Source organism: Doryrhamphus excisus, linkage group LG4, assembly GCF_037039965.1.
Source record: "Doryrhamphus excisus strain RoL-2023G ecotype Guam linkage group LG4, RoL_Dexc_Guam_v1.1, whole genome shotgun sequence".
NCBI classification, from domain to species: domain Eukaryota; kingdom Metazoa; phylum Chordata; class Actinopteri; order Syngnathiformes; family Syngnathidae; genus Doryrhamphus; species Doryrhamphus excisus.
In genome coordinates this window covers 7,203,529-7,227,668 of record NC_136360.1, presented here as the reverse complement: position 1 = coordinate 7,227,668, position 24,140 = coordinate 7,203,529, and the positions used below count along the sequence as shown (strand labels likewise).

Below are 24,140 nucleotides of genomic sequence, written 5' to 3'. Positions count from 1 at the left end.
GATAGAACAGATGTTTTTCAACTGGTCTCAACTTTTTACACATAAATACGTATAATTTCATGCACAAAGTGGATACCAGAGGAAGGGGTAAAGTAAAATAATGTGAAAAGCTTTTAAAAAAGCATTTACTTCAGTCACACATTTATTTTAATTCATTCACAGACATGGAATGAGACATTAGATACTATACCCTGATTCAGACAGAAACAAATTGTACAAATAAATGTTACATTAAAAAGGCAAAATTTAAAATAGCCGTCATTATTATTTTCATTGTTTTAACAGCTGTACATTTCAAATTAAACATTTCAAATATAAGTCCAAAATCAAATGCATGTTTTTATGTAATCTATTTTTGACTTTCTGAGCAGGGCTCATGATCCACTAGCTCAGGTCGGTGGGAATTTTGTGTGATTTTGTGTATATAAAAGTATATACAGTACAGTGCAATTCAGTCATAATAATCTAATCATATATTTTATCACGCTCGTTAAAAAAATTAACATTTTTCTGTTCAAGAATGCAATGCAGAACTAGAATTTAGCATCTTACTCAAGGAATAATAATGCTTTACTTTGTTTGTGCTATAGAAAATAATTATATTTCAGCATTTAAAAAAAACTCTATTGGTGTTACTGGCCGAAACATCCAATTTATATTAAAAAAAAAAGAACACTATCCAAACCATCAATACTTTAATAATAATAATTTAGGGCACAAACCCTACATTTGGTAGTGATCTCTATCATCCATTTGCTATCATTGTACTGTACATATGCTACCAATAAACTCCTAAAGAGTTACAATTAAAATGATAGCATTTCTATGGCAGAGTATAGCAGTGTTAGTGCTGTATGTCTGCTATGTATGGCTGAGTTCCTGAATTGGAACAAATTCAACATATGTGTTTTCTCCGGGGGTGTGGTTCACTCTGAGGTTGTTTTTTTTTTTTTGCACATGTCCTATATTACTATGTTTCCAGTTGCCAACTGAAATCTCATGAGATTGTGATTCTTTAACTGCGCATGTGTCCTTTCACCTGTCAGTTTTCTGGTCTTTGTTGATACTGTTGGCCTTACGGAAAACTAGGCTTTTCACATCTCCATCATCATCTTGGAGGCTTGCACCATTATTATTGAAATGTTCTTTTATTTCCTCCAAATCAACACGATTGTAACCCCCTGCTCCACAAAAAAGCATGAATATCAATTTCTAAGGAAAAGAGTGAGTGCCCTCTCCATGTGCCCCCTTCCTCCTCGGCCCTTTGGTGTACTGTACTCGTTACCCTGGTAACCTCATAGGACTGAATGCAGATCTGGGGGTCCGGTCTCCCCTCACAATTCACTCTGATGATGACTACCAGTTTTGTTCATGAAAGGTGGGATGCTTGTCCGTTACTTACCAAATTCTACTTATTTATTATTCGCCTGTTTGTTTATGCAACTGTGAACATGATGGACATAAAGTACATTGTGACGCATTTTTGAAGTAATCTAAATCATGACCATATTTGTATGATTTCAGATCCCTAAAAGATATGTTGGTGTGCCCCTCAAAGCCCACTCTGCAGTCATGGCAGCGTTTTGCGAGAGAGGTCAGTGTTATCTAAACACACCCATTGGGCTATTTGCTATAGCACCCTCCATCAGGCGGGAAGCTCTGAGGAATCGGCCCATCACTTCAATCAGCCGCAGCCGCATACGATGAATTTGTAATGGCAGCAGGGTTACAGAGGACGAGCAAAGATGGAGAATAAGCGAGGGTTGAGGTGAGGCGAGTTCAGCTGCTGTTTGTTTGTTTGTAGATCCACACTGACCGACCGCATCCATTCATGTACTCTTGTTTGTCTTTTAGAGTACTTTCAGCATGTTTACGAGCCTCGTGTGCATAGAGAAGCGGCGATCTTATCACTGTTCAGAGGGTAAGTACATGTGACAGTACGTATACACAAACTCTTGATCTCTATCTTGATACCTTGTCAGATAATGACGACGCACAATTGCTTCGATATGAGCGTTTTTCACGGTTGTGTTTGTGCTGTTTGGCACGTGGCCACCAGCCACAATTCACCGTTTTAAGGCGGAGCGCCGTGTGGTCGGAGCCGCCCCTCCTCGCTATACCCCACTGCACAGCCTGTGTGCACTTTGACCACATTAACTGCTGCCGTCAGACTCATCCCTCAGTTGCCTGTTATCGCTGGAATCAAACATTAAAAGAGGGAGGGAGCCAGAGGTGAGTCGTAAAATACGGAGAAATATGGACACAGGCTGGGTGATAAAAGAAGTTAAATGTAAGAAAACTCTAGAAGAAGATAGAAGATGGGCTACCTCCCATGACCAAAAAAAAAAGTGAGAGAATGTGCTTAAAATAACGATGAAAACATCATACCGTCCATGTCCATCCTATAAGCTTGGCAACTTATGGGCGGCGGTGCGGACTTTCGTCGTAGGCAAACAGGCTTTTTTTTACGAGGACCATTAGTCGTTACCTTGACTGTCGCGGTTTTAAGAGCAGCTTGGCCTTGGAGTTACCTGGATACACCTGAAGGCGAGTGATAACAGCGACTCATTCTCACCCACTCCCTGTTCCTATCTGAGCGTCTTCTGTGCTTGGATCCTCCATCTGTCTGTCTGCACAGGCTTGGCTGCTGGCGCCCACATAAACCAACCATGTCTGTCTCGAAGATGTCACCGTACAGTATCTCACTAAAGTGTATACACCCTTCACATTTCAGAAGCCATTTAATGATGATGATTTTCATGGTACAGCACTATAAAGAAACAGTAATTCCCCATTTCCCCAATTCAATATGTGTTAATATTTTTCTCAATTTGTTTGTCCATTCCATGATGTGTGGGAATAAAATCTACATTATGAATAAATCTATTAATGAAAACTATGGCAAATACAAGAAGTTATCTCTTCTGGTGTCGAACGGCCATGTACTCCAGTTTCCTCCCACATTCCAAAAACATGCTAGGTTAATTGGCGACTCCAAATTGTCCATAAGTATGAATGTGAGTGTGAATGGTTGCTTGTCTATATGTGCCCTGTGATTGGCTGGCAACTTTCTGCCGAAGTCAGCTGGGATAGGCTCCAGCATACCCCCGCGACCCTAGTGAGGATAAGCGGCATAGAAAATGGATGGATGGAACTCGATAGAGCTGGAGAATGCCAGGTGCTCAAATAGGGTTCAGGTTTAAAGGAGACAAACTTGGGCACTCCATCACCATCACATCCACCTTCACTTTCCTGAGCAAAGCACTTGTCATCTTGGAGGTGTGGTAAGGGTAATAGTATTATTTCATTTTGAACATGCATACACTTTACATTGGAACAAATGACATATCACAATTCCAAATTTCCAAAAAGGAGTTCTTGCAATTTCTGTATTCAACATGTACTGTTTACCAATTTTAAAATAAAAACTACATTGAAATAACATGACAATGATAAGGCAGCATAATAATGTGTTGCAATGGGAGTTAAGGGTTGTAAGGTCTTGATAAATGATGTAACATTCATAAATATATGTATATGTAATATGTATATACACAGTGGTTCAGGACTCTCCTACCTTGTACTACCTAGTACTTTGTAAACATCAACCGTTTGTACTGTTTCTTGAAATGACTCATTTTAGGCGTTGTTTGACTTCTTTACTCAGTCTGCTGCATAATTTCATTCTAAATACTGATATGCTAAACATTTTTAGTATTGTTTGCATGTATATATGTTTTAAGTTTAGTTTTTCCCTATATATAGTTTAGTATATAGTAATATTTAATAATCAACAACAGGCTATTGTTTGGGTTATGAATAATTTTACCTGATTGAAGGTTTACCAGATCAGCAAATGTTAATGATGGTAATTTTAGGAATAAAGGGTTTGTATGTTCTGTACTGTATAAGCAGTATTAAAGATTCATCTTTTTTGTAGCACAGTTAGTGAGTGTACTTTTATAGTTATTTCCCCATATCGCCACACAATAAGGTAGATATCATAAAACCCGAAACCAGAAAAAAATGCTTCATTTGGTGTTGAAGTTGAACTTGTATTTAAACTGGGTATCATGTTGGAAAACTGCCATGCTGCCCGAGGGAGGGGCTCATGGTCTGCTTCACAAGAGTGTCAGTACCTGTTGGAATTTGTGTTTCCCCTCAATGAACCACAGCTTCCCCAGTGCCCAGACCATGACAATATGACTGTATGGTTGACTGTAGACAAGGTAAATTGCCTTACTGCTCACTTGCGTTGCCAGCTACGTAGACGATAATAGCTGCGTGTTGGAATTATTCTCCACTATATAGTAAATATATACAGCTGTACCACTAAAGTACAGTACATCCAAGTTCCTTTTCAGTAGTATTGTCACTCTAGAATATATACTGTAATAAAAATGAAATGTGAGGTACTCCGCAATATCATGAAACCAATCTTGCTGATTGCATGTCTCCTCAATGCACGTGCACACCAAGAGGAGGTTTGCTGATAGTGATGGCTGGGAAAATATTTGAGTTCAGCCATTTAACATTCTCACCCTGTGCTCTGACCTTAAAGAGTGTGCACGCATGCATACATCGTTCATGAGTCGTGTGTATGTGTGTGTGTGTGGGGGGGGGGGCATTTGGTGTTTGTTCACCTAGCTTTTAGCCTCAGTTGGCTGGACACACACTGTCCTATTAGTAGAGCCCATTTGACCTCCACCTTCTCCCTGACCTCCAGCCCCATCCCTTGGGGAGGACTGGTCAGCAAGGTGGAAAGTGTGTGTGTGAGTGGAAAGGGGAGGTGGGGCTGCACTGCCCGTCTGGCTGTGCGAAAACACTGATGGTCAAACATGCTGCCCCCCCTCCTCCCTCGCAGTCCCTCTCTTGACATTAAGTGCATTGTGTTACTTCAGCTAATTACAGGCTGTACGTGTCAAGTAGAAAATGTGGCATTTTAGTCTGTGTAAGTTTTCTCGACAATACTCGACATTCACTTGCGGGGTTTTGTTAATATGGAAACTGAATCAGGATATTCACTGCTGTGTGGTGCATTTGGTTCCTGGGCTTCCAATGGGGGCTTACTTGACCATTGCTCATGGACTTCAGGTGGACCAGCGTTCCCGATTTTGAAGGCCCGAGGCAGATTAGATTGGCATGGCAACCCAAAAGCTGAAAACTGGACAAAAAGAAAACTACCACATCCATACACTTTTTGTTTGTCTATATGGGCCCTGTGATTGGCTGGCGACCAGTCCAGGGTGTACCGCAGCTGGGATAGGCTCCAGCACCCCCGCGATCCTCGTGAGGATAAGTGGTAGAAAATGAATGAATGAATGAACAATTGTTACATACATTACATACATTCACATTGTCACCTCCCCCTGTTGATTTAAATGCTTTAAATGCGGACTATCGTGTTCCTTCCCCCCGGCCATTGGCGAACCAGTGGCTCATTGCTTTGCAGCAAGTGAACAGCCCAAAATATATGTTCATGAAAAGGAGAAATAATCACAGTGGTATCTTTGGGTAAAGTCATATTTGTTTGTTATACCTTTTTGTCCAGCCCTCTCTGGGAGGGCTTTCATGTGTCTGTAATTACCATATTTCATTAGCGTGTGGAGTGTCGCCGCCGTAGCATCAAAGCGCTTGGACTTGTCGCATACACGCCAACTGCTGCCAGGGAAGTACACAACTATCTGTTTTTTTCCACACACCCCCCCAGAGAATAAATTCACCCTGGCCTGTTGTTGAGTGCACTCTCTCCCTCAAGCTGCTGTCGATATCAAAGAGAAGCCATTCCACATGTGAAGTGCCTCTTGTTCGTAATAATAAAGCAGTATATCATGGCAAAAAACTGTGAAACACAACACTCTCAGCACCCTGCTTTAATGCATGCGCTAGCACATTTATGTGTACTCAAACATGGTATTCCCTTCTCTTTTGGAGCTTCTTTACTCTTCTTGGAAAACACTGCTACTCTTGTTTTATAGTGTAGCATCACATGAAGGCAGATATATCTTCAAAAAAAAGTCTTATTCTGTTTTTTATCATCAAGATAAATATGTTTGGATAAGATTGAGTTTGTGCAAATATAATAAATATGAATATATATAAATATGAATACAAATACGACCAGTCCAGGGTGTCAGCTGGGATAGGCTCCAGCATACCCCTACGGCCCTGATGAGGATAAATACTGTAAATACTATATATTGATGATTTTTCATGTTTTTTAAGCCAATGCATCAGTCAACATTTTATTTGAAATTATTTGCGTATGTACTTTATTTTTACATTGTCATTGTGTAGCTAGCTGATAACACTGGTGGAGTACCATAATTACATTAAAACTGCTATATTTTCTTAATAGCATGAGCAACCCTCATTAAGCTTTTCTGGACAATTTACTTGTAAATCATACGAAAAATGAAGACTATATTATATTAACACTACACTATTTTAGAGCATCATGAGCAACATTCATGTACCATAACCCACTGTAATTTATTTATTGTCCATTTATTGTACACAAACATGGTGGACATATTCAGCTGAAATCACAATACTTTGCTGCTGTGTTATCATTTAAACCTGTTCGTTGAATATCAAATAATTAAGCTATTGACTACCAGTAAAAGTGCTTTTTCCATGTACTAAACTATTTTGAGAAAAAGTTCAGTTTTACTGACCACAATAATTTACAAGGTTACCATGATAATACCAATGATTATTTAAAATAACAAGTAATTGACAATAATAATGTTTGTTTGTTTCTTTCTGCTTTTTGTCATGCTCCATAGTCCCCTTCTAACAAAAATATACGCAACAATTTTTTATGGCATTTTAATTTGTTAATAATTCAGGTTTTGCGGAGTTGCACACTCTAAGTGACATTCTGTAATTAAAGGGCGGTGACTTTATATCAATATTTTGGTAATACATTCAACAAATGTAGGATGAACTCTATATGCTGGTAAATTTCTATAGCTGCCTTTTGACACAAGCACCAGAATCCCAGTTATAAGACGCCCCCCCCATCCCTTTCAAGGCCACCGGGCTCAACACAATTGCTCCAATCCGCACATCTTCAAGGGAATGTGGACAATGGAGCGAAATAATGTCTCATCCTGCACAAACACACACTGGCTTTGAGTTGGAAGACCTCGCCAAACAGTGCGGCTTTGCGCAGGCTATCAGATGGATTATCTAAAGAGAGAGCAGCTCTATCTCTATCATCCATCTGCTTTGGCACTTAACACACTTTTGTTGTCCTAAAGCTTTTGGCTAGTTGGCTGGACCAAAAATTTTCATGAAAAAACACTTGGTGTGTACTGTGGTGCTAGTCGCTTAGCATTCCCACTGGCAATTTTATCATGGGACCAAAGTGGGACCAAATAAACGCAACCTAAACATTCCTGCGGCATGGGGCCGTGCATTATCATGCTGCAACATACCGTGATGCGAATGGATGAATGGCACAACAATGGGCCCCAGGATCTTGTCACGCTATCTTCATGTATTAAAATTGCCATCAAAATTCACCTGTGTTCACCTGTGTATATCAACGTATAATGTTCAGGCAAATCATGGTCACACCATTTACTGACTGGAACAGAAACAAAAACTTTATTGCCTTTAAAACTTAAAAACTTTATTTATTTATGCCTTTATTGTTTTGGTGGATATATTGTGCTATATTTACCATCTTAGTTTTCCCCCAAATCTTGTGCCCTTGCCACACACAACACGCAGAGGGAGCATGCAGTCCATTTGTCATTTCTGCCTCTGGGTATTGTTTTGGTGTACACCAGGGTTTGGAAGGTTGTATATTTTTTCGGTTCAAATGAACTCTGGTGCCTTTGCTCTGACAAATACGGCTTGAGCGTGGGTGTCCGTCCACGTGCAAGTTGACGCTGGTGTAGTTTGGTTCGCTTGGGCTCAAATGTGAACGCAACAATGGCAAAAGACACGGACAGGCATTCAAATGACAGAAAAAAGTAGACAAATATGTATAAGAGAAAATCTGTTATTAGTGCTGTCTTTCGGCTCTCTTCCTCTCTTGTGTTTATGTGTGTGCGAGACAACTGCACTCTTTGAAAGTATATTTTAAATGCTTTTTGAGAAATCCAAGCTGGTAAATATAGCAGAATACAAAAACAACCAACACATTCAACCCAGACGATGACATTTTGCTTTGTAATATTTACATTACATCACGTCATGTGTCACATAAGCTTTTAAAATGTTTTGTTCCAAACCAGACTAGCAAACCACAAGTGTGAACACATAAGTAAGACTTGGAACCTTGTTTAGCATTATGTTATAATACATAGTAATTCATACATTTAAGAACACATTAATTGAATTACGGTAAGATGTATTGGTATATTTGGACATAATTTAGTCATTAGAATTATCACAATATTAGGGTGGATCAACTTCGAGATTGAAAAGGCAATATTGTTCAGTTTTAGTAGGTATTCATTTAACAATATTTTTATTGCAGTTATATGTGTAATTCATTGTTACATGCGTCTAATATTTTTGTGATCTTTGACTGTCATTGCTTGGCAAAGTGGCTGAATACATGTATATGCGTATTAGTTATTACCACCTGAATTTCACGTAAACAACATATGTATTATTTGTCTTAACATCTACAAAATCTAAGATGGTAAATATAGCAGAATACAAAAATAACCAACGCATTCAACCCAGACGATGACATTTCGCTTTGTAATATTTACATTACATCACGTCATGTGTCACATAAGCTTTTAAAATGTTTTGTTCCAAACCAGACTAGCAAACCACAAGTGTGAACACAAAAGTAAGACTCGGAACATCATGCCTTCCTTGGATTGTAATTACAGAGCCGGCATTAAAGAAACGACACACAACAACATGGGAACATTGCATGTCTGTTGTTTGGCTCGGTTGTGAATTCTTAAGATCAGTGCTAGACATTTTGACGTGTTAAAGGATCGATGAATGTTCACCTTGGCTTTTATGACTTTTTGTGAGGGATCGATCAACCTCGTGAATCAAGACAACATACTCCCTTTCACACTCATTGTGCATCTCGTCTTTTTTCCTGCAAATAATTGCATTGTGTTTGTACATTGTGGTGACCAAGACCTTGAGGAGAGGCACATATAATCCCCTCATCCCTTCCATCAGGGCAAAGATGAGGTGATTTTTAACAACTTCCTTGTCCCTGTTTCTTTTAAATCAATGGCTTCAGAGCTCCATCCAATAAGCCTTCACCTTGGACCCTGCGCCCCCTTCCACCTTCAAGATGCACAGTGGCGTAGGCATGTCGGGGCTTGAGAGGGGAGCAGACCATGGTGTGCTGGAGGTGTGAGGAGAAACCAGAAGGCCTGCCACATTATATGCTCTAACATGGCTGGCAAATCCAGCACGGTTAAACAAACTTAACCTTCATTTGTGAAACGCTGCAAATCAAAGGGCGAAAAGCAACTTGTGCAAGTAATTACCACCAGGGGGAAGGAGGGGGGCAGAGGAAGGGCCACCTAAAAGGGTTGAATGGAAGGAAATGAGAATCATTTAAGGTGCAGGGGCATTTATAATGAGTTTGCTCAGAAATTGATTTTTCCACTGTAATCTTTTATTTATATGCGGCAGGCATCCCCCAGAAGAGTGACCGGGGAGGTGGGGTCACACCTCGGAGCAAGCCTGTCAAGGCCTCCACCCACTCAAACAACAGCTCCAAAGCCCAGGGAAAATGGTATTGTAGCCAGGGCAAATATTGTCTTGTCGCGGCTTAAGGGGCCCAAAAGGCTGTTTGTTCTAAAAAACTTCACTCTTTATTTTTACTTCCTGTGCGTTTCAAGGGCAGAAGGGGGAGGAAGAGACATTCATTAATGTGGCTCTCATTTCTCACATAATCAAATTCATTTATTTTCATAAAATAGTCAGGGTCAGGTTGAGATCAGCCTGTTGAATCTCTACAAGTCATTTTAATATTTACATTACATTACAATATTTACATACCCATCCTTGTTTAGCATTATGTTATAATACATAGTAATTCATACATTTAAGAACACATTAATTGAATTACACTGAGATGTATTGGTATATTTGGACATACTGTAGTTTTTAGAATTATCACAATATTAGGGAGGATCAACTTTGAGATTGAAAAAGCAATATTGTTCAGTTTTAATAGGTATTCATTTAACAATATTTTTATTGCAATTATGTGTGTACTCTGCAATTCATTGTTACATGCGTCTAATATTTTTGTGATCTTTGACTGTCATTGCTTGGCAAAGTGGCTGAATACATGTATATGCGTATTAGTTATTGCCACCTGAATTTCACGTAAACAACGTATGTATTATTTGGCTCAACATCTACAAAAGATAAAATCAAGACAAGTTAATATGTAATTTTTTTTAAAAAGGCTCTTGAAATTAAGTGACTCATTGTGTCAATGTCCATCATGTTTCCTTAGACATCTATTATATTTGGATATTTGGAGAAAACAGAATCGCATTTTCCTTTCAAAGCAACGCCTGACGTTAGCATGGGACTCTGGCACCACCTCGTGGTGGAAAAACAAACTGCAGCTTCTTAGCCCTTAGTCTCTTGCTAAATATTTTCGTTATCGCCATAGGAAATTCGTTTTTCCCTTCTCTAACCTTAGATGATTAACTTGTAGCTTACTATAAAGATGAAAGAAACAATTAGTGAATGCTTATTTAATTGTTGTGCAATCTTAGCAGGGACTGCCCCAGGTGAAGTTCTTCGTTTTAGCCAGTAGGTGGCAGTCTGAGGCTACATACTAACAAACCACTTATACACTTACGTATATACAACTGAGCTCTATATGTGACATACTGGGTGTAACAGGTCAACGCTAACAGAGCATAACAGAGTTTATGGTTCATATATTGTGGTTTTCAATGGTATAGAAAATGCATCATACTGTTGTTTGTAATATTCTGTTCACATTAGCAAACTATGTGAGAAAATTGTGTGTGAGTGTGGGGGGAGAGTTAATGAAAAAAAACAGCGATCATGGTAATGGTGATGGTTGAATAGTTAGTTGTTTGACCATGCTTAACCAATCACATTAATGAACATCACAAGACTAGTCTTGCACAAGTCAATGTCCAAAGGAGGTTATGAACGCACGGAAAAGGGGAATTATTAAGTACATTGTAGTCATTACACTCATGATATATTTACTGCATCTAAAATGTTCTTAAGTCAACCACTTTAATTCTAGTTCCATGATAAAATAGGTAACTGGGTGGGGTTACAATGCAGGTAAAAAGAGAAAGTGGAGGTTCTTGCTATGGGCCACATGAGGAATTACCCAGGGTGGCATTCACTAGGGGGCGCCATTGGGGAGAAATCAGCACTCATTTCCTCATCAAGTCAGTGTTAGTGTAGACTAGAATTACACAATAATAATAGACCAGAAGACTTGAATTAGACAATAATAAAGTAATGACGAATTAAATATTAGATTCACTGTTAATGCAATTTTGCACAGACAGATTGCTTGGTTCTGTTTACACATGCAGAACGCATACACCCAAACCTTTGACTGACACAAGCAGGATTAGATGCAGTTAGATGCAGACCGATATACATATTGATCCACTCAGGAAAGAATAACACCCCTGCGTGGGGCGCAAGAATAGCATAATAAAGTAGGCACTTTCTAGTTTTATGGTTTCCTCTTCGGTTGAGCAGAGGACCCTGTGCTGTACTTTGTGAAAGGTACTGTTACTTGGTGGCTATGGACCAACTGGTGCTCATTTGTTTTCTTGACTGAGAATTATCACTCTGTAACGCTGTAACTATGTATGCAAGATTGTGAAATATTTTGGAACACCTTTGTGCAGTTGAAAGAAAAATATTTGTAAACAATAGCTATGAGAGTGTTGAGGTAGAGGAAGTTATAGTGTGTTATTTTGCAGGTGTAATAAACTTTTTTTTTTTTTAAAGCTCACACAACACCCAGATACATGTAGTGTGCTTGAACACCTCAACAGTGCAGAGGCATGGTGCTTTTACAAACAACTCAAATGCAAGATATTTTTATGCTCTGCTGAATGAATGCGGGAATTTGACTACCAACATTGCATACCTATATACATAATATACACTGTACCTTATGCAATGATGAATTCAGCTTGCAAACCACAAAATCTGCTGTTATGTCAAATCTCTTGTTTTATATCAAACAGGAACATCTTTAATTTCTGTATATATTGTAAGTTGTGGCCACACGGTGACCGACCTGGGTTCCATTCTCCGCTGGACTCTGTATGAAGTTTGCATTTTTCCCCGTGCGTAGTTTTCTCCGGGTACTCCAGTTTCCTCCCACATTCCAAAATCATGCTAGGTTAATTGGCGACTCCAAATTGTCCATAGGTATGAATGTGAGTGTGAATGGTTGTTTGTCTATATGTGCCCTGTGATTGGCTGGCGACCAGTCCAGGTTGTACCCCGCCTCTCGCCCGAAGACAGCTGGCATAGGCTCCAGCATGCCCATGAAACCTGAATGAGGATAAGCGGCATAGGAAATGTATAAATAGATTGTAAGTTGAATAGACATTTTATAAAGAAGAAATTGTCAGATTTCCAAGTCTCTTTATTTTTCTATGTATCTTAAAAAGCAAGAAAATATACTCCTTTTTTCATTCAGACATAATAAATATACAATATTTCTTTATGGACAAAATGCACAATTTACAAAAAATAAAAATAAAACAGCACTGTTTCTGTCCGTGTTATTTCACAGAGTCATAGTCGTTATTAGGTTCTATTCTCAATATCAACGTTAATCATAGACTTCTATACCGTGTTACGCTTTGTAATAGTCGTGACTACACAAGTTCTAAATAGGCTATCTCTCCATTGTGTTGCTGTGTCTCTTCCCTGTGGTTTAGAGTCCTTATAATATTTGCAGTCCACTCACTTTGAAGGGCTTGGCAGCTTCACTAAAAACATTCCTGCATTGTGCTATTTTTTTTCTTTTGTTGTGTTGTTTTGGTACATTCCACTACTGCTAGTTTTGTCTGGAGGCATGATGCCGCCTTGAGGTTAGGAGGAAAGCAGCATGTGTGATAGCAGCCAGGCTAAAGCCCACGTCAGTGACAGTGAGCTGTGGCCTGAAGGCGGTTGCGCTGAGGTGGGACTGGGTGGCGTGGAAGATGCCGGACGTGGGTGTTTATCTGTGGAGTGGACCTCCACATGTTTGTTTGGCTGGGAGTGGGTTAGCGGAGGCTCCACTGTCACGTAACCGTTGATTATCCTCACATTAGGTGGCGAGGCAGTGCTGCAGGAAGAGGAACATAGAGGTTTAGTCGATTACTGAGAGATGCTCTGTATTGGCATATACAATTTTTGAGGAAAATAGTAGTCATAGATAGAAATCTCACCTGTCTCCAAAACGGACCCAAAGGTCACTGAAGAGTCGGGGCCTGCCGTGTCCGCGGTGAGCTTTGCGAGGACGCTTGTGCCGTCCAAACTCCTCCAGCTGGCTCAGGCTGTCAGGCTGCAGCATGTGAGGAAGGTCCTCTTGTCCAATGCCGGGGATGTTCCCGGACTCTTCCAGCTCCATCTCGGATGGACTGGTCAGCCAGCCGGTAGGAGGGGTCGTGCTTGTGACAATGCCTGGCTCGTTGTCTGGTTTACTGCTGAGGAAGAGAACAGGATAGAGGGACAGTTTGAGTTTTCAGGTCAGAATTAATAGTCAACTTGTTCCTCTCTAAGTGGTCATGAGGACCATTGCACACCATCAGTGAGTGTGAAGTGAACCCACACTGTCTACATGGAAGTCAGCCAAGTTAACCACTATACTATCAGTGTTAACTTTATACACTTCATCCATGTATCACTAGACCAGTGACACATTGTTCTTGTTACGGTGATTAAGGTCTTTTTTACACTAATACCACCATTAAAAAAGGCTGTGCATGTCATAATTCTATGATTGCGACAGTTTGAACCCCAAACAGATTATTTGCATTATCATTATTTCCTATGGGGCAAACAAATGGTAGGTCGACCTTCGCCCTGCTGCAAATGACCTTAGATGTTCCACTGTATTAAGAGGAAGTTGTAACTTATGTGGTCTTTCTTTCTGCATCAGGTCTGACTTTGGCTCAAAAGCAGACCACCCAGAATTAAATAATTTGCCATGCTTCTCTCTTTTCCAGCCATTACTCATCTTTCCTCTCTCCCCTTGTTATTCTTTCAATATGGCTTGCACGTGATCCTCTTGAAAAAACAGCCTGTTATGCCCCAGTTTTATTCCTTTAATGCCACACCAAAAGCAGTAACAAGTGCAACATAAAATCAAATGAATCCACCATGCTAACGTGAAACATGCTCATTTGTATTGTGTCTGAAAAGCCATTTAAGATAAACATGTCTGGATTTCCTGCAGTCCTTCTCTCTCTCATTCATAGTGTTGTAATGTATTCAACAAGCTGTTTTTCTACTTTTACGGCCTCCACGCAGCATTTTTGATGGCTTGGTCAGGGTGATGATAGCTCCAGGGCCTGTGGTCGGGCTTCCACATGGAGCCCAAGCCAGCGCTGCTCTGCTGGGCCTGTCAGTCACAGCATCATTCTCAATGGAGGATAACAGCTTTCATAAATTCATCCGTGTGGTGTTTTATTCCCCCTTTGTGCATTGTGTCACCTTGCATTGTGTGTGAGCATGACCACAGTCAACAGCCCACTTGTCAGCTTTTAAACCAGAAGGGGTCTGCACTGGGGAAAGCATTACTGCCGGAATTTGCAGACAGGTTTGCAAAAGCCCACACTGGATGGAGGAATGTGGTTGTTTTTCACTATCTATTTTAGAGAGTTTGGGGCCGATTTTTTTTCATCCATGTTCAAATGCCTTTTGCTGTTTTATTGCCGTGATCAACCCCTCATGTGAAAAGGGATCTACTTGATGCCAAAGTGTGTTTCCTGGAGACTACCTCCCATTTAACTCAAAGCCCTTAGTTACTTCATGGTCATGGTTTTATTTGTTTTGAACATGCTAATAACTTACATTGAGGAACATTTTGTTTCCACTTCCAACAAGAATTCCACATAGAGTTGGAAGAAGTAGAGCTTATATTTAATCATACCCCTTCTCTGTGTCTGCCTATAGTCTGTTCACTTCCTGTGTTTAAATGTTACTATTTAAATTATTATTTTTTAAAATGTAGCAAGAGATAAATAGCTCATGCACTGATAGAAAAAAAGCGAAAAAGAAAAAGTGTCTCAAGTACCTGCAGGATAAGAGTTGCGCAATGTGTTGTAAACAATGAGGGTAAGGTTTACACATTTACATAAACAGGTTTACTATGCCCTATGAAAATATTCCATTTATTAAGTTTGAATCCTGTATTACGGAAATGCACTCATTGCTATTGGGTCAGGAACCAATTAACAGCTGCATTTGTGTCTTTATCATGTACTTTTTTATTTGACTTTTTTACTATTGCACCAACCCACCGGAACAAAGTCCTCATACTGTGTGAGCTATACTTTGCAATCTACTTAATTCAGATTCTGAATATAGACTCATATGTGAGCATAATTGTTTGTTGGTGGCTAATTGACATTACTGACACGTATTGACTAATGTAGAATGATGTAGAATGCCTCTTATGTCTTAAATGTCATGTTTTCTGTAATTATGACTATTAAATTTGGTGATACAAGGGTAATGGTGACGATACGGGTGTTATTTCATGTAAAAAATTTCACGTGTTTCATGTAAAATAATGTTAAAACCACTTTTCTTTTCTCTGACTATGAAATTATTCATCCATCCATCCATTTTCTATACTGCTTATCCACACTACTGTCATGGGTCTGTCATGCTGGAGCCTATACCAGCTGACGTCGAGCAAGAGGCTGGGTACACCCTGTACTGGTCGCTAGCCAATCACTGGGCACATAAACAACCATTCACATATTCATACCTATGCACAATTTGGAGTCGCCAATTAAGCTAGCATGTTTTTGGAATGTGGGAGGAAACCGGAGTACCCGGAGAAAACTCACGCATGCACGGGGAGAACATGCAAACTCCTCATAGAGATGCCAGACGGAGATTCAACAAAGATCTTTCAGATCTCCTGACTGTGTGGCCTACATGCAAACCACTAGTCCACTGTGCAAAAATATTCAATTTATAAATATCGAATCCTACTTCATGATCATGGTCAGGTCTGGAACCCATGAACTGCAATAAACAAGGGATTACTGTGATGTACAGTATAAATGAATGCTGGATATCAAATAAGCAATAACTTATTAAAGAATGATAAAATATTATAATGCTTAATATTGTTGACATTGGCACATATGCTTCTGCTGTTGAAATGAATGATTGATACTTTATTGTTCAATTTAATGCTGCTGTATTATTCCCCTGTGCAGTAAACACAGTTGTTGCTAATATTGGAAAATAAATTCAAGTCTTTATCTTTACAAGCAACTACCATGTACTTTCATGATTTGGCGTTTTGCTGTAAACACGTAACCTCACGAGAAAGCGCACATTAAACAAACTGTCTCCCCTGCTCCTTGGCACAGTGCACAAGTCTGCAGTCTTTGCATGCACATGTGTTTGTTTGGATGGCCGTACCAGTGGCTGCTGAGAACAGACAGAACCAAAGCTGGCCATGTGCCTCTGGAGCAAGAGAAGGAGTGAATTGATGAAGTATCAAAGGATTATCGAAGGATTCCCAAACTTTATTTTTATTTGAAAGCCCAATTTAGACAGTATTTGCACTGCACTTCAATACATTTAGTGAGGTTAAACACTGCAAGACAGCAGACAGACCGGGCTTGCCTTTATAGACTTTTCATCAGTGTTGTTTCAGTTTTCCATATACTCACTGTGTCCCATGCTCTGGGTCATCAGGCCTCACGTGAACAATCTCATAACCGTCTTGTCGGAGAATGTCCAGGACGCTGTGGTTCCCCAGGAAGTGACCTGAAAGAAGGGAAAGCCAGGCGGGTCAACTAAATTGTTCTGGTGGCCGCAGTTTTACAAAACTATTGTCACTATTATTCTTATTTTATGTGACAGTACTCTGCTGTTTTGGGGAGGCTGACAGTTAACTTGTTGGACAGTTGGATGTTATTCCCGGCCCGGACTTTGACCAAGAGTTGCCGTTTGGTTAGCTTTATTCGATCAAGCACATGGTGGAACATAACATGGCCAGATCTTCATCTACTACTTCCTTGTTGTTGACACTCATCTGATCATCTGATCTGATCAACATCAGAGTCAGCATCCTGTTTCCACCATCTCCCTCATATGATTCCATCACTATGATATCAAACATGTGGCCTCTAGCTTATCAGATCATCTGATAACACCAAACTACGCCTCAAGTTTATGCACACAGGAATTCATACACTCGCTATCCCATACTGTACCAGAACGCTCCTGCAGCATATTAACAACACATTAAAATACCCAGCTGTCTCTCTCATGACTTTTGTCGGCTTCTCATGTTTAATCATATCATGAATATGTTAGAGATGTTGCTTTTGGAAGCTTAACTTCTAAACAGGCCTGTGATTGGCTGCTATGGGAGGGAATGGAGAAGGGAGAGTCCACTTATGAACTTAAAACTTTGACTCGAGGTGAAAAGGCAGAGTTTGTAGAATAATGTGATTAAATTGAGGTCATCCTTTTTGATGTTTTAGATAGAACAGTTACTATTTTTGTGCCAAAGTGTCACAAATGTGAAATTTAGTCTCAATTCTAAGCATGTAAACAGACGTTTAATACTATATTACTCTCTATACTCTATATTTCACCAACCATTTTATTATATCATTATCGACCAATTTCCATGGAAAATTTCGTATATGATCGACATATGTTGATCAATGCCTTTCATGCTATTGCAGCCTGTAGAGACCGCTGTGTGTAGTGTAGTAGTATCCTGCTGAAATGTCTTTAGTAGTGCCCGCCACCCCCTTTACTTCATAAACCCAAACAAACATGTCTGCTGTGTGAAACGTATGTATATGCCATTTGTGAAAAGTTAATATCTTGCAACCAATGTCACAAAAAACTTCAGGCGGGGTAGCATGTTGATGGCTTAAATTTAATACATAAGTTTTTTTTGAAGAACAAACACTTTGCGGATTATGGTGAGTTTTTGAGGCTCACGGTTCTGTCACAGCTAAGGCTGGGCTACACTCGCCCGTTTGTGCGTGACAGTCAGTAGGCTAAGTAACACAAAATAATTCAATTCATAGATCCTCCATCAGACAGTGTATCAGATCAAAAATCTCCTTAAAGAAGGCATCTCATCCTCAGTATGTTTCACAAGTGATATGCAGTCTGTTCTCTTGAAAAGTAAATAAAGTATGTTTCATATGAATTAAGGTGATTTTATGGTTCCCTTTTTTTTAGATAATACTGTATAGCCAATATCAGCTTGTACCCAGGCACGCCCATATATGGAATTTACCAGCTGGATAAAGCCAGTGACTTCTCACAAGGCTCACTGTGACATCACAGTGAGTCTCTGAAACCTAGCACTCAGAGCCATCCCAAACTTCTTTCAGGGCTCACTTCCAAATACACAAACCTCATTATCTGAAACTTTGACATGGTTTAACACAAGAATACAACATTCTAACAACATGTACACGTCAGAAAAGTGGAAAAAAGCATAAAATGGTCTTCTTTTCTCTATTGTGCTTTTTGGATTGGTCTCTTAGATTGGTCTCCTTTAGGTATTGGCTCTTATTAGATTGTGCAAGTGGACTTCAATGTTGTATGTAAATGTGTTTCCTAAAGTCTATAAATATATCCCTTGAGGCAGGTTTTTAATCATGCTGCAATGATCCCATATTGTTCATAATGTTCCAATTCATTAGAAACGTGTGTTGAGTGAAAAAAACAAGTCACAATTGGAAGCATCTGCAGTTGTTCTTCCATCCGTATATTGGTTTTCCCCCACTCATTGTGGAGCTTGTTGAGTGTCTACAGGTACAGTTCGACCACACCAGGTTCCGGTTTATGTACTGAGAATCTCTTTTCTTCATCCCCTCATTCATTCCTCATCTCCATAATGACTTCACTTCCTATGCATGCAGCAAAATGTCTGTCTGTCTCTCTTTGTACCAAGCTAAAGGACATTCAAAGTTCTGGTTCATGTTCTGGTCAATTGCAAAGCTCTAATAGCCGTACGACACACTTGAAACACTGCAGGATAGAGCCTTTGTTGCCCAATGGGCTCATGGTGTTCAAATATTCCAACGTATTGCTTCTGCAGAATGTAATAATCTCCCAGTGGAGGAGAGCTGATAACATTTAGCGGATGGGATGGTGTTGTTTGTTTTTGTATTCTGTTCAGCTGCTGGGATGAGAAGAGTATGAGAAGCAGCTGTTCAACTATCTGATCACACACCCCACACACTCGTTCAACCTTTAGTAAAAGTGCAGTTTATTATCCATGGAAGTTTAAAATTAGTTCCTTATTTATTTTCCCTTCCTTAAAAACATTTCTTTAGGTTATTTTTTGTCTTGGAGTGTGTTGCTGGCTTGCCAAGATAGCGAAGAGATAAAAGTAAGTGTGCAGGTATGCGAGTGTGTGCCTTAGCAATGAGCATTGAATGTGGGCCAACTAGACTGCCAGCAGCCAAGGTATGCTACATTAAAATGATGGCCCAGGCGAAGCAATGTTTATTATTAGGTAATAATGCAAGCATATGAATTAGCTGTATTGACGGGACAAACTCCATAAAGAACTCCTGATAGTCATCTTAAGTTGAAAATGATACACTCGCGTATCCTGACCTTCTAATAGTCATAAAACCAGATGACAAGATTAAACCGCAAATTACTCTTGTTGGGTTTGATTTGTGGCCAGCGGAGGGGAGTACACTTTAAAGAACCATTATCCAGTACAAAAGTATCTTCAGATCACTACAGCCTGCACAACCACAGACACACATTAAACACACAAACTAGGCTTGAAGACCGAACCATAATATTGCTCAATAAAATGTTAAGACTCTCAGAAGGACTACCAATTATATGAGCACATGTCTGCATCGTTTCATGATATTTTTTGAAGTGCATAATGCGAAAGTATCAAATAGAACAGACAATACAATACGGATAACACTGATGTAATGTCTATAGGTTTACATGTTGGACTTTTACCCATAAGCCCATCACTGCTAATTTTCAACTTTGTTTAATTTATGAATAATGTTTTTTCATTGAACATTGATGCAATAAGCATCCAGACAATGCATTACACTCCATAGGCGCAGCGCCTCAATAGCACACCAGGAGATAACTATATTTGAATTGACATAGATAATAAATAATTTGGCTGCACGGTGGACAAGTGGTGCAGGCCACACAGCTAGTAGACCCGGGTTCAATTCCCGGACATCTCCGTGTGGAGTTTGCATGTTCTCCGCGTGCATGAGTGGGTTTTCTCCGGGTACTCCGGTTTCCTCCCACATTCCAAAAACCTGCTAGGTTAATTGGTGACTCCAAATTGTCCATAGGTATGAATGTGAGTGTGAATGGTTGTTTGTCTAAATGCGCCCGAAGACAGCTGGCATAGGCTCCAGCATGCCCAGGATAGAAAATGTACAGAAATAAATAATTTTGGGGAAAGAGTACCACTACTACACTAATAAGTAACTGTACTTGAATATCAATCCACATGAGGCCCTTTAGCCCTTTCCACCACCATTATGCATGTGATGGAAATGTTATATTTTAGCATTAGGTCAATTGATTCGAGGAAATACACTATTTTTGCTAATATGCATTAAGGTCAGACTGATTAGCTAGAGGAACGCACAATGCTTTGTTGTGACTTGACTTTGCTTGTGGCTTGTGTTGTGACTTTGCTTGTGGCTTGAGCCCTTCTGTCTCCAAAGCAAGTTTCTCCAACGGCATCTCTACGTCAACAGGTTCTGATTAACCCGGGATGCGTTCTTGCATCTGATAAAGTCCTGATAATAACTATGCTTCTGTCCTGTCCTTGAGAAGGGGGTGGCACTTGCAGCAGACTATCAACTATCTGTTTCAACTGTCTTCTGCAGAATAAACACCCCAAAAAAGACAGATCTTCCTGGAAATTGCTTTTTTCAGATTTCCCAATGTCTTAAATGTCTTTAAGGTGATAGAGCCACCTGTTACTTTGTTACTTTGTCTAACTGTACTTGTGATGTGGACTGGCATTTATTTTGGCCCTATAGTTAGACAGACTTGTGTTTTTTACCCTTGTACATGTGGACACAGCCTGAGAGCCAAGACAGTTAAACAAAGTGGAATGAATGATGAAGTCAGACTGTAGAGAGACAAACAGGGAGCGAGGCTGAGAACAGCAAACAAGCTCAGTTAAAGAGCTGAGAAGCGATGCCGCGATACCTTGTCCTCATGAGAATTTGGTACCATTTTGACAAATATAGGACAACCTTGTTTACATAGTTCCTGATATGTTTTTGTTGTCTTTTTAGTAATTTTTGTACAATTTCATGTAAGTATTTGGACTCGCTTCACCCTCACATTGGACCACATGGTACAGCCTCTCACCCCCCCAAAAATCATCTCTTAGAAGAGGAAATGAAAGTGGCTCAAACAAACAAACCTTACATGTGTATTTTGGAGAGAGCCTACTCTCTTCTTGGCAATAACTGCGGATCACATGATTGCCGTCGCCAACATAGTGTATGTGTGTGAAGTGGCGTCTAAAGCTGTGGCCGCGTCAGGAAATTCCACTGGATGTTTTCAATAAGCACCAAACAGCGGCAGCCAGAGAGCTGGCAAATGAGAACCTGGTGTAGAACTGTATGTGTGTGTGTGCTAGGAATCTGGAAGTCAAGGTGGAAAAGGGCATGATGGTCTGTTATTGTACCACAACAATGTGTGTGTTTGTGTTTGTCAAGTGTCATGCGCTGTTGGTGTTGTTGTTCTGGAGATATTCACTTAGAATGAGCTGGAGGTTGTGTAACTCGTCCGGTCTGCCCTGCGCCCTTGAATCAGGGTCAACTAAATGAGAGTGGAGAGCGTGAGGCACCGAGCTCTAGCTGTTAATTCAGTGTCCAGCATGACTAAGGTGTTGGAGGTTAGGATTACCAACATACTTTTGCCCAGTTGCATCTGATTGCTTATCAATACATAATGGAGAAAGTGAACAGTAGTGACATAAAGAAACAATGCATAGACAGAAAAAAGACCTGAATATAAGACAGCACTGAATACGAGACAACTCATCTTTGGATCAAATAATTTTAAAGACAAAATGAATCCATCCATCCATTATCCTCACAAGGCCATGGGGGGGATTAAATATATATATATATATATATATATATATGCTGATGACTGTTTTCATTCATCGTGATCCTAAAATTAGCATTAGAACTCCCCTTTTGTTTGCTAACTTGCTAACAACCTTTGAGACACTTTTTTTTCTCCCTAGAGTCTAGAAAAGCTCTAGACCCCAACTTTAAGAGAACCTGTCTTTTTCAGACTTTTTTCAAAGGGGAAAAAAGCAGTCGCTCCCTTGCTCTATCACGTTTTTTCAAAAATTAATTCATTAATAAATGATCGCCGTTTCGTGGTTGAATATGGCCTATTATTTAAAAAAAAAAGTGGATTCTCATTTTGAGGTGAGAAGGATTGTCATCCAGGAGAAATTCAGAGTAGAACTGTTGCTCCTCCACATCGAGAGGAACTGGATGAGGTGGCTCTGCTTCGGCTGATGCCCCCGCAATTCAACCTTGGATAAGCGAAAAACGATAGATGGATGTCTTGAACTACCGTGGATTGATTTTTGTGTGATTAATAAACAAAAGGGTAAAAATTATAAATAGGACCCCCACTCTTTCTTGCTGAGACCCTTGTTTTTTTGTTTTTTTAATAATATTTAATAATAGTATCCTCATTTCAACAAAGTCCTTGAGAACAGCAAAAAATGCGTGGCTTTGGATTGTATGACTGTGTCTGATTATGAGGCTCGCTAGTGCATGATTTACTACTTACATTTCTTTTTAAAGATTTAAAGCAGCACAAATCATTGTCTGAGAGTTGGCAGTAATGACTGTTGCCGCCCTTGACATGACTCAACCGCAGCCAGTGCCTTCAAAACTGTCAAAGTACAGTACATCAACTATTGTAATAAACTATCAAAACAACACCCGCCCTAGCCTGTTGTACCACCATCAGCCTGAGGAGACAACAGTGAGTCACGTTAGTCCAGAGGAAAACCAAAGCCTTGCCCTCAATGTCTTTCATTGGAAAGTTGTTTTTTTTAGTTATACAGTCATATTCACATTTTTCCACAATTTTACACAAGTCTCAAAGGTACCACAATAGTGTTTTGGAAGTGTGAGCCTTGATACTGGAGACCATTTGAAATTTCTTTTACCCACTGGTCTGTAGCTTTAATGCTAATGAGCTCACTGCCTGAGGTATAGCAGAGATTGTTTCCAGAAACAACAATAGGATGGATAAATGGATGAACACGTCTCTCATCTTTCACTTCTGGGATATTTTTTGCAACGCTGTCATTTGCATTAAGAAGCTTTAGGTGAGAACTTCTAACAATGTATGCAGATGTAAAAGTGTTCAAGTAGAATAGCATTTTTCTGCATAAAGGGTACTTCCAGTCAGGAAGGTGTAGGTGTGCAAAAGGGGACAAAGATGGATTTCCAACCTGGGCCACTTTATCCACACGTCGTATAGTTTAATTACACTGTAGAAAAACTCCTGGATTGGACAGATGTGCCAGTAGTCACTTTCCGAGTGTTTGCCTCTCCAAATAGTACTAGTTGCTGTGCATGAGCTCTATTGTATTAACGTTTGTGTTTTTGCAACTCTATTCTTTCTATGTAACCCCATACCAAACGCTTGGTTGCCAAACCCGTGGTTGTGGACCCTTGCATGCATACCACAGCAAAAGCATTGGGTTCCATGGCTACAGGAAGTAAACATTTAGTTGGATATGACAGCTTCCACTCTTCTGGTGAGACTTTCTGCAAGATTTTGGAGTCTGTCTGTGTGAATTCTGAGCGTTTGAGACCTGAGAGAGTCCATGTCAGTCACAATTTCTGTTCTAATTTATCCCAAAGGTGCTCTTCCACACCAAACCCATC

The 24,140-nt window shown here is 39.9% G+C and overlaps 1 protein-coding gene and 1 long non-coding RNA gene across 3 annotated transcripts in view; one reads left to right on the top strand and one right to left on the bottom strand.

Moving 5' to 3' along the window:
- The first annotated feature begins 1,529 nt into the window (after window positions 1-1,529).
- Window positions 1,530-10,377, top strand: LOC131130084 (uncharacterized). The gene is made up of 3 exons (XR_013627219.1): window positions 1,530-1,768; window positions 1,855-1,921; window positions 9,634-10,377. It is a non-coding gene; the product is annotated as an uncharacterized LOC131130084 (long non-coding RNA).
- Window positions 10,378-12,626: 2,249 nt separating this feature from the next.
- The window catches only part of trabd2b (TraB domain containing 2B), a 52,774-nt gene continuing 41,260 nt past the window's right edge, over window positions 12,627-24,140 (bottom strand). The window contains exons 5-7 of one of the 2 annotated variants that reach the window (XM_058074208.2): window positions 16,884-16,980; window positions 13,413-13,670; window positions 12,627-13,309 (exon numbers count right to left, since the gene is read on the bottom strand). In XM_058074208.2, the coding sequence (XP_057930191.2) occupies window positions 13,075-13,309; window positions 13,413-13,670; window positions 16,884-16,980 (590 nt within the window). In that variant the 3' untranslated portion in view covers window positions 12,627-13,074. The remainder of the gene's footprint in view (window positions 13,310-13,412; window positions 13,671-16,883; window positions 16,981-24,140) is intronic. The other variant, XM_078789881.1, reaches the window with a different exon arrangement.